Source organism: Sturnus vulgaris, unplaced genomic scaffold (genome assembly GCF_052056855.1).
Source record: "Sturnus vulgaris isolate bStuVul1 unplaced genomic scaffold, bStuVul1.hap1 Scaffold_195, whole genome shotgun sequence".
NCBI lineage: Eukaryota > Metazoa > Chordata > Aves > Passeriformes > Sturnidae > Sturnus > Sturnus vulgaris.
Genome location: NW_028276170.1, coordinates 7147486 through 7157743, shown reverse-complemented (window position 1 = coordinate 7157743; position 10258 = coordinate 7147486). Strand labels below are relative to the sequence as shown.

The 10258-nt window shown below is 57.0% G+C and overlaps 1 protein-coding gene across 3 annotated transcripts; it reads left to right on the top strand.

The window, feature by feature from the left end:
• The first annotated feature begins 698 nt into the window (after positions 1-698).
• On the top strand, positions 699-8506 carry LOC148218044 (class I histocompatibility antigen, F10 alpha chain-like). 3 transcript variants are annotated; one of them, XM_088158135.1, is made up of 8 exons: positions 699-810; positions 4428-4691; positions 4947-5222; positions 5412-5684; positions 5777-5884; positions 5983-6018; positions 6138-6169; positions 7260-8506. In XM_088158135.1, the coding sequence occupies exons 1-7, from the start codon at positions 744-746 to the stop codon at positions 6161-6163; spliced, it is 1050 nt and encodes a 349-aa protein (XP_088014261.1). In that variant the 5' UTR covers positions 699-743; the 3' UTR covers positions 6164-6169; positions 7260-8506. The 3 variants fall into 3 exon arrangements, with proteins under 3 accessions (XP_088014261.1, XP_088014259.1, XP_088014260.1); XM_088158133.1 differs by lacking the exon at positions 699-810 and adding an exon at positions 3303-3389; XM_088158134.1 differs by lacking the exon at positions 699-810 and adding an exon at positions 3303-3389 and having other exon boundaries at positions 7246-8506.
• Positions 8507-10258: the final 1752 nt, after the last annotated feature.

The window sequence follows — 10258 nt, the reverse complement described above, 5'->3', positions numbered from 1 at the left end:
TGTGGTCCCAGCATGATCCTGGTGCCCCAGTTCTGCTCCCAGTGGGTTCTCGTCCCAGTCCTGGTGTACCTCGGTGTCCCAGTCTGTCCCAGTACCTTCCCAGCAGCCGTCGTCGTTTCCCAGATCCTGCCCTGCCCTATTCCCGGGCACTGAGACCCCCCCTGCACCCCCTTTCCCGGGAATCCTCCTCTGCCAGTCCCTGGCTCCCCTGTTTCCGTGTCCCCGGGGACCCCCAGACCCCCATTCCCGGCCAGCCCGGGGCACCTCACCCCCAGGCCTCCTTTTCCTGGGAAAATCTGAACTGGGCACGGGGCTCTCCAGCTGCTCTGGGATGTATGATCACCCAAAGGAAAAGGAGAGAACAGGAGAGGGATAGAGAGAAGGAGACTGGGAATCAGGGATCGGGGTCACAGCGCCCAGTCCTGCTCCGCCAGGGGTGGGACCAGCACCCGCAGGAAAAATTGGATCGCGGAGCTCCCCCCGCTCCGGGCCGAACCCGGCGGGTTCCGGGCAGAGTTCGAGCGCAGGGTCCGGGAGCGCAGCACAGCCCGGCCCGGGGGTCCCGCAGTGCGCGGCTGTGAAGGGTCCCAGGTGGATCCCTGAGGGATACAGAGGTGTCCCAGGTGCGGATCCGGGTGAATTTCCTGGAATTCCCCCTTTTCCCCTCCCCCCCGCGCTCCCTCGGGCACTTTCACTTTCGCATCTCTCGAGCGGCGCCACAGCTGCGACCGGGGACGGCAGCGATGGCTCCAGCGCTGGGTCTGGGGCTTCTCTTGGGGCTTCTGGGGGGCCCGGGGGGCGCGACAAAAGGTGAGTGAGACCCTCCGAAACCGGGACCCCCCTGAACCGCAATTCCTGGGCACCAGGATCCCCCTAAATTTCCATTTTCGGGCACCGGGAGCCCCCTAAAACTCCCTTCCCCAGCACGAGATCCCCCGGAATCCCCATTTTAGGTCGTGTGACCCCCAAAAATCCCCTTCCCCAGCACCGGGACCCACCTGTACCTCCTTCCCCAGGACAGGGACACCCCGTAGCCCCTCTTCTGGCACGGAGAGCCCCTTGAACCCCAATTTCTGGTCACCGGCACCCCTTGAACCCCCATTTTCGGTAACCAGAACCCCCTTGAGCCCTGAATTCCGGGAAGGAAACTCCCCCTTAACACGCATTCCCCAGCACGGGAACCCCTGAACCCTCGGTTTTGGGTACGGGGACTCCCCCGTACTCCCTTCCCCAGCACCGGGACCCCCCTGCACCCCTATACCCGGGACTGGGATCCCCCCGCACCCCCTGCAGTGCCCTGGGAGCCCCCTGCACTCCCATTCCCAGATCCGCCATTTTCCTCGGCTTTTGGACCCCCAGATCTCCCAAATTTCTGCGTCTCCCCATTTCTCCATTCCCGGCGTTTCCTGGAACGGGGTTCCAGGGGGTCTCCCGGGGTCCTAGGGGGTCTCAGCGGGGATCCAGATGAATTCCCTGGAATTCCCCTTTACTCCCATCTCGTTTTCGCGTCTCCCAAACTGCGTCCCCAGGATCCGCCCGCCTCTCCCTGCCCCAGCTCCCCCTTTTCCGTGACCCAGGGACCCCCTGGACCCCCATTCTTGTGCACAGGGACTCCTGGATCCCCCATCCCGCCTCTCCCAGTCCCTTCCTTGAAACTTGGACCCTTCCTGAATCTACCAGTTCTGCTCCTGACACTTGGACGCCCCCACACCCCCCCAGTCTCTGCGTCCACCCCAGTTCTCCACCCCCTGCTCGTCCTGCGGGGGGTCCTGGGAGGTCCCAGGGGGAATTCAGGGGAATTCCCAAGGTTTTCTTTGTCCCCTCCTCGCGTTCCCCCAATCACTTTCGCGTCTCCCAAGCTGCGGCTTCGGGATCCGCCCGAGAACCGGTGACCGCCCCCGGCACCGGGACCCTCCTGAACCCCCGTTCCTGGGAACGGGGACCCCCCTGCACTTCCATTTCCGGACGAACCCCCCTTCCTGGGCACAGAGACCCCCCTTGAACGTTCATTTCGGGGCACCAGGAACCCCCTGTACTCCCTTCCAAGTCCTGAAAACCCCTGCACCCCCTTATCTTGCACCTGGAACCCCCCTGAACCCCCATTCCCGGGCATGGAAACCTCCCTGAACCCCCATTTCTGGGAACCAGGACCCCTCTGAACCTCCATTTTCAGGCACCAGGACCTCTTGAACCCCAGAAGCTGGGAAGGGAACCCCACTGAACCCTATTTCCTGGGCACCGGGACCCCCTGAACCCCCATTCCGCTGCACCAGGACCCTCCGAGCCCCCTATTCCTGTGAACGGGGACCTCCATGCACCCCCTTTCCCAGGACCAGATCCTCCCACGCCGTTATTTGGCACCAGGACCACCCTGAACCCCGATATACCGGCACGGGAACTCCCCTGAACCCCCATTCCTGCGCACGGGGACGGCCCTGAATCTTCATTTCGGAGGAACCGGGACCACCTTCCCCAGTTCCGGGACCCCCTGAACCCCCATATTCAGGACCGGAACCCCTCTGAACCCCCAGTTCTGGTGCATCGGGACCCCCATGTATCCCCTTATCCAGCACCGGCACCCAGCTGAACTCCTTCATCCAGCACCAATGCCCCCCGCACCCCCTTTCCAGACCCTCTCCCTCTCGGAGACCCCAGCCCCCCTTTTCCTTGTCCTCGGGACCCCCTGGACCCCCATTCCTGCCTTTCCCAGCTCCCGCCCTCCACTTTCCTCAACCCGTGCAACCCCTTTCCTGGGCACAGGGACCCCCTGGACCCCCCATTGCCTTCACCCCTCTTTCCTTCACCCCAGGACCCCCTAAACCCCTATTCCTGGGCATGGGGACCCTTCCTGCAGCCCTTTATTCGGTACTGAGACCCCCTCCTGAACCTCCTTCACGTCTACTGGGACCCCCTGCATCCCCTTCTCGGGCATCCCGCCCCTCCCAGACTCCAGACCCGCGTTTTTCCTTCACCTTTGCATCCCCAGATCTCCCAAATTTCCGTGTCTCCCCTGTTCTCCACTCCCGGCGCTTTCTTAAGGGGGGTTTCAGGGGGTCCCAGGTGGGTCTCAGAGGGCTCCAGGGGGGTCGCAGCGGAGATCCAGAGGAATTCTCTGGAATTCCCCCGTCCCCTCCCCCCCGCCGCGCTCCCTCGGTCTCTTTCGCTTCCGCGTCCCAACCTGAGAGACCGGGATCTACCCGGCGACCGATGATGTCACACAACAATCGGGTTACCATTGGTGAAAAGGAAATAGCAGCGCCAATGGCAGGGCCGGAGGAGGCTCTGGGGGCGGGGCCGGGCGGGCCTGCGGCGGAACAGAGCGATGGCTCCAGTGCTGGGTCTGGGGCTGCTCCTGGGGCTCCTGGGGGATCTGGGGGGTGCGACGAAAGGTGAGTGAGACCCCCCGAAACCGCGACCCCCCTGAACATTCATTTCCAGGCACCGGGAACCCCCTAAACCTTCATTCCCAGGCACGGGGAGCCCTCCATAGCCCCATTTTGAGTCCTGTGACCCTCCCATCCCCTTCCCCATCACCAGGACACCCCTGAACCCCCATTCCTGGGCACTGGGACCCCCTTGAGCGCCAATTACCGGGCATCAGGACCTCCCTGTACCCCCTTCCCCAGCACCGCAAAACCCCTGCACCCCCTTATCTGCCATTGGGACCCCACTCATTTCCCATTCTTTGACATCCAGATCCCTTTGAACCTCGAATCGCAGCACGGGAACCCCCCTGAACCCCCATTCCTGGGCACTGGGACACCCGTGAATCTCCATTTCCGGGCCTGGGACCCCCCTACACCCCCTTTTCGTGATCCCGCTTTTCCCAGACCCCAGTCCCGCCCTTTGGACCCCCCGGACTTCCCAACTTTCTGTGTCCCCCCCGTTTTCCACTCCCGCCGCTTCCCGAAACGGGGTCCCAGAGAGTCCCGGGCGTCCCAGGGGTCTCAGGGGGGTCGCAGCTGGGATCCAATGGGATCCAGATGAACTCCCTGGAATTTTCCCTTTCCCCTCGTCCCCTCCCCAACCGCATCCCCTCGATCTCTTTCCCGTCTCCCAGGCTGATCCTTCGGGATCCACTCGCCTCTCCCAGCCCCAGACCCCTTTTCCAATGACCCTGCGACCCCATGGACCCCCATTCCTGCTTTTCTCAGTCCCCCTTTTTCTCTGCATCAAGGGCCCCCGAGCCCCCCATTCCAGTTATCCTGGGTCTCCCCACCTTGTGACCCCTCTTTCTTGGGCACCTTTCCTGGAACCCCCATCCCACCTCTCCCAGTCCTTGTATCCCCCTTTCCTTGGCACTGGGAGTCCCCTGAGCCCCCATTGCTGGACACTGGGACCCCATGCACCCCCTTTCCATCTCTCCCAGTTCCCCTTTCATTGATCCATAACTCTCTCAACGCCCCCAAATCTCCGTGTCCCCCCAGTTCTCTACTCCCTGCATTTCCTGCACGTGGCCGTGTCGGAGCCCAGCCCAGGGATCCCCCAGTACATGGTCACGGGGTTTGTGGATGGGATCCCCTTCGAGCGCTACGACAGCGAGCGGGGCCGGGCGGTGCCACTGGCACAGTGGATGGAGGATGGAGCCGAGCCGGGATATTGGGATAGGAAGACCCAGAACTACGTGAAGGACCAGGATGTGGATGCCTGGAACCTGGATACACTACGGGACCGGTACAACCAGAGCAGGGGTGAGTGGGGGGATCCATGGGGCTGGGATGGGATCGCTGGGGCTTGATTGTGGATTCACAGGGCGCCAAGGGGATGAGATGGGGATCCATTAGGCTGGTATGGATATCTTGTGATCCATGGGTTGGGATGTGGATCCATGGGGCTGGGATGAGGCTCTGTGGGTCTCCATCAGATTCTGGGGCTCCATCGGGCTGGAATGGGGCTCTGGGACTGGGACATAATTCCATGGGTCTCTGTGGGTGCAATCCCCTCAGGTCTCCACACCGTACAGTGGCTTTATGGCTGTGAACTTGTATCCGACGGGAGTGTCCGTGGATCCTACCGGCTTGGCTATGACGGGGGGGAATTTGTCTCCTTTGACCTGGGATCCAGGAGATTCGTGGCGGCCGACAGCGCTGCTGAGATCACCAGGAGGCGCTGGGAACGTGAAGAGAACGAGGCTGAGGAGTGGACAAATTACCTGGGGCAAGAATGCCCAGAATGGCTCCAGAAATACGTCAGATATGGGCAGAAGGAGCTGGACCACAAAGGTGGGAGCAGAATTCCTTTGGGAATGTGGAATTTGGGAACGGAGGACTTGGGAATGCAGTAATTCCAGTGGGAATTCCATGGGCAGATCTCACCCCCATTCCATTCCCCTGGAATTCCATGGACAGATCTCACACTGATCCCATTCCCATGGAATTCCATGCATGTCTCTCACCGTTATCCCATTCCAGAGCCCCCTGATGTCCATGTGTCTGGAAAAGAGGAACACGGGACGCTGATCTTGTCCTGCCACGCGTACGGATTCTACCCCAGCTCCATCGCAGTCAACTGGATAAAGGGGGATGAAATCTGGGATCAGGAGACGGAGTGGGGCGGGATCGTTCCCAACAGTGATGGCACCTTCCACACCTGGGCCAGGATCGAGGCGCGGCCGGAGGAGCGGGAGCAGTACCGGTGCCGGGTGGAGCATCCTGGAATGTCGGGGCCCGGGATCTACGCTTGGGGTGAGGCTGGGAATGTGGAATGTGGGAATTGGGAATTTGGAATGCCCAAATGGGGATTCCCCTCCCCCTGCTCACCATCCCTCGTTTCCCAGATCCAACATCTGGCAGGAATCTCACTGTGGTGGTCGCTGTGTCCATCATCGCTGCCGTCCTCATCCTCATTGTCCTCATTGGATTCGTTGTCTGGAAGCACCAATCCGGTAACGCACGGGATGGGGGCCGGGAAGGGGCATGGATCCACTTGGCACTGTTCTGGGAATCCTGTACCACCAACGCTGATCCCACTGTTTTTCCACAGGGAAGAGGGACAGGAATGAATACAGCATGGCAGCCAGTGAGTACCAGTGGTGGATCCAGCTCTGGATCCCCTCTGTGCAGATCTCAGGATGGATCCTGGGGTTAATCCTGGTGTGTGATCCGTGCTAGAATCTCATGGATTTTCTCTTTCTGCAGGAAATGATGTGGGAACAACGGCTTGACCGCAGGTACGGAGAGGGATGAGGGTGGGATTCCAGAGAGGGATCAGGGCAGGATTGGATAGATTGGGATCAGGGAGGGACTCTGGATCAGAGCAGGGGTCCAGAGCAGGATCAGATGGAATTGTGGAGTGGGATCGGGGCTGGATTCTGGAGCGGGATCAGCTGGGATGGATGGAACAGGATTGGTGCAGGGTGGATGGGGCAGGATTTGTGTGAGATGGATGGGGCAGGATTGGTTGGAATTCCAGAAAGGAATTGGGGCAGGATGGGTAGGGCGAGATTGCGTGGAATAGATGGAGCAGGATTGGTGTGGGATGGATGAAGTGGGATCAGGGAGGTCTTCCAGAGCAGGATGAGTTGGATGGATGGAGCAAGTTTGGGACAGGATCAGGTGGAATTCCGGAGCAGCTCCCGCTCTCCATGGGCTCCAGCCAGGTCCATCCTGTGGGATGGGGACAGGGAAAGGGTGACAGCATGACCCTCTCTCATCCCAGCAGGAATCACTGCCTGAGCAATCCCCAGAGATGGATCCAGCCCCTTCCTGTGGTAGTCGATTTGGCTGAGATGGACTGGGATTTAGCCCAAATTCCCTATAAAGAAAGCACAAATTTAAGACCTTGGGAGGCAGGCTGTTAAAAAGCAAGGCCTTAGACATTAGGTCTGGTCCCTGCCCTGCAGATGCAGAGGCTTTAGCCTAAAACCATGGGCTTTGTAAGGACATGTCAGGCATGCCTAGGCACGTTCCTAATTCTCATTTGTCTTTGGACCTTTGCCCTCGGGTATCCCTGTGTATATCCCTCCCCCTGGTCTTTGGATGCAGCCTCTCAGATCACATGTTCACAGATGGATTAAAAGGATATCACAGGCACACCATCATTCCCATCCCACTTATTATTATTATTATTATTATTATTATTATTATTATTACTAGCCACGCCGTAACCCGGTCAGGCTGGTGAAGTTGCCACAAAGGGAAAAACCCCCATTGCATTACAACAGGCAGCCATATCAGATTCCACATGTTCCAGGTTAAATTCACATGAAGGGGAAACTGGATTTACAGAGATATCTAATGGCTTTAGGTTCCACGTTGCAGAAGCTCCAGAATTACATCCTGCTATCCAGACCCATAGGACTGGACACACCTGCACATCCCTTCCAGCCTGGACACTGGGTCTATGTGAAGTGGTGGGACAGTGATCCTCTACAAGCCAAGTGGAGAGGACCATTCCAAGTCCTGCTAACCACCCTCACCTCAGTCAAAGTTGCTGGCAAAGGACCTTTTATTCACTGCTCCAGAGTTAAGGGTTCTGTTCCTGAAACAACTGAAAATAGAGACTGATGCAGATGAAAACATTTTTTAAATTAATCCTGTGCCTAAAGAACTGTTCATAATAATCCTGATTCTTCTTCGCATGATAGCCAACTGTGCAAGACATTACTACTGTTAAGATATTTACTGTTAGATATTTATATATTATTAGATATTTATCTGTTGTTAGATGTTTACTGTTGTTTGATATTTATCTATTAGATATTTATTTACTGTTAGATATTTACTGTTGTTACATATTTACCTATTTATTGGGGGTTAGGTTTCTTTTCTTTTGTTCCTTCTTACCTATAGAATTTTTCCCATGAATTGCTAGAAAATTCTAACTGCAGCTACTGGTTAGTGCTTTAGAAAACAAAAGGTTCGCCTGGCCCAGGTAAAAAGGAGGGCGGGGATGGGCAGCTACTCAAGGCTTTGGGTTTTGGAAGACACGTTTGGAGCTGCTCTTGCTCAAGGAGAGGAAATCCCCATGACCCAGCACAGAACTGCTGCTCCTTCTCCTCTGGGGTGAGCCTCTGCTCGTAAGAGCAGCCACTGACCTAAGGCCTTATTAACCCCTTCCTCACTAAAAGAGGCACCGATCACCCTCTGCTCACACCCAGCTGCCGCTGCCCGCTGCTCCTTCAGCGCTGCTCTGAGTTTCTCTGCGCTGAAGCCCCGCCCTGCCCTGCCCTGCTGGGACGTCCTGCAGTTCCAACTCCTGCCGAAAAATTGCCTGATACATCTCGTCCACGAGCCCAAGATCTTTTGTTCATTCCTGCTGTTCTAGCTTAGTGCTTTTCAGAGTCCTGCAGGGGCACTGGGATTGACTGCCCCAGAGCTTTGAGAAGCAAATCCTCTCCTCCATCCTTTCCCATCTCGGCCAGAAATGCTGTCACAGGCTCCCTGGTTCTGTTTGTTATTAATTCCATAGTTGTTGTTTTCTTGCCTTGTTATACATACCAGTAAGAAACTGTTATTCCTATCTCATATCTTCGATTAAAACCCCCTTAATTTCAAAATTATAATAATTCAGAGGGAGGGGGATTTACATTCTCCAGTCCGAGGGAGAGTCCTGCCTTCCCTAGCAAACACATGTCTTTCAAACTGAAAGAAATTTTGGTGCCCAACATTCTCTGCGGAGAACTTTGTTTGTGTTTCCAGGCCAATGGCGGCTCGGGCCCGGGCCCGTTCCAGGGCTGTTCCTCATCTCCGCCTTTGCCCTCCCATAGCCCGGGGGGCCCCGAGAGCGCGGGCCGAGGCTGGGCCGTGTGCAGAGCCCGGCCCTCGCTGCCATTGGCTGATTGTGCCAATGTCACTCCTGGTTGTCGCGCGCTGATTGGGCAGAGCGGGGACAAGCCCCGCCCATGAGGCGGGGTGCAGCAAAGGCGCCATTGTCGGACAGTTTGTGTGGGCTCGGCAGCGGCGGCAGCGGCCGGAGCCCGGGGAGGCGGCGGCGGAGCTCGGAGGCGGCCCCAGCGCAGGTGGGAGCCGCGCTCGGTTGTGCGGGGGCTCGGGGCTCGCTGCGGGCCGAGGGGGCGGCAGGGGGCTCTGGCGGGTTGGTTGTGCCGGTGCCGGCCCGTGTTGGCGCTGGGCTGAGGGCGCTGCGGGAGCGGCTGCCCGCGGTCTCCTTCCCGCTGGGGCCTCGGCAGGAGCCGGTGCCGGAGCAGCGCTGGCTCGTCCCGGTTGCTGTGGGTGGCACAGAGGTGTCTGCCCTGTGCCCGGGGCTGTGAGGGAAAATTCCCGTGGCCAGAGGTTTGTGTGCCCAAAGGAGACAGAGGAGTCCTGTAAAAGTGACTTTATTGATGAACAAAGAGAGAGGCCATGCGGCATTTGCCATGCGGTCTCTCCAGTTGTTGTAGTACGCAGTCTCCTTTTTATTCTCATTTTCCCGGCTGCATTCCCCCTCTCCCTTTCGCCACCGACTGAGGTACTTTGAAGGCTCAGACTTCCCGATCCGACTACTGCATGTCCTCGTTAATATGTACCTCTCCTTTTGTATAACATCCGATATTCATGGCTTTGTTAAGTGTTTCTCCTTCTCGAAGGTCAGGCACTGAGCAGGATCTTGGCTGAGCAGCTGTCTCTGGAAATTAGTAACAGTTTCTGAAAACGATGGTTTCTCCCATTACTTCCTTTTATACAAATCCCTGGCCCTATCTCCAGGCATATTCATCTTACTCTACTCAAATCCTCTTCTTATTTTCTCAGTAATTATCTTTACTGACTTTAATGTCCATTGGCTTAGTCTCTTTTCCTGGATCCTCTTTGGTTTGGGATTATTCTCAGTGACCTCACTGCCTGTCCTTTTGTAGCCGTTTCTGGATCAGGAGGCCTGGCTGCCACCTGCATCCCCTTGCTCACCTGCTGAATGAGCTGCACTCAGCAAGGTGTCGTGCATGGTAAAAAGATGAGAGTTGCTGCAGCACATCAGAGGAGGAACTGCATTCGTTTAACCCATGGCGCCCCAAAAACTTGTCTAATTCTCATCCTTTCTACATTTCTACCAGAATATGAGCTACTTTCTACTTTCATTTGTTATCTATTTCACCAGTTTTCCGTTATTATCTGTTTGCAAATAGCAGTTTGAATAATCTAATTTTCCACAAATGTGGCCTTCATCTTTGGCGTGGTTTGGTTGTCATGAAGGTCAGGAGCTGGGTCTGCCTGCTTCATTATTATTTCGAGGACATCTTGTCATCTAGTCCTGTAGTTCGAATGATAAATGGGTATTTTCCCCAGCAGTGTTAATCTGCGTTTCTAAAGCTCTTCTGACTGCCTGG

Excerpts from the sequence above, each read along its gene's own strand:
- LOC148218044 (XM_088158135.1), top strand. The coding sequence starts at position 744 with ATGGCTCCAGCGCTGGGTCTGGGGCTTCTCTTGGGGCTTCTGGGGGGC. Across the intron at positions 5,223-5,411 it reads GAAGGAGCTGGACCACAAAG|AGCCCCCTGATGTCCATGTG; the intron begins GTGGGAGCAGAA and ends ATCCCATTCCAG. Across the intron at positions 6,019-6,137 it reads TGAATACAGCATGGCAGCCA|GAAATGATGTGGGAACAACG; the intron begins GTGAGTACCAGT and ends CTCTTTCTGCAG.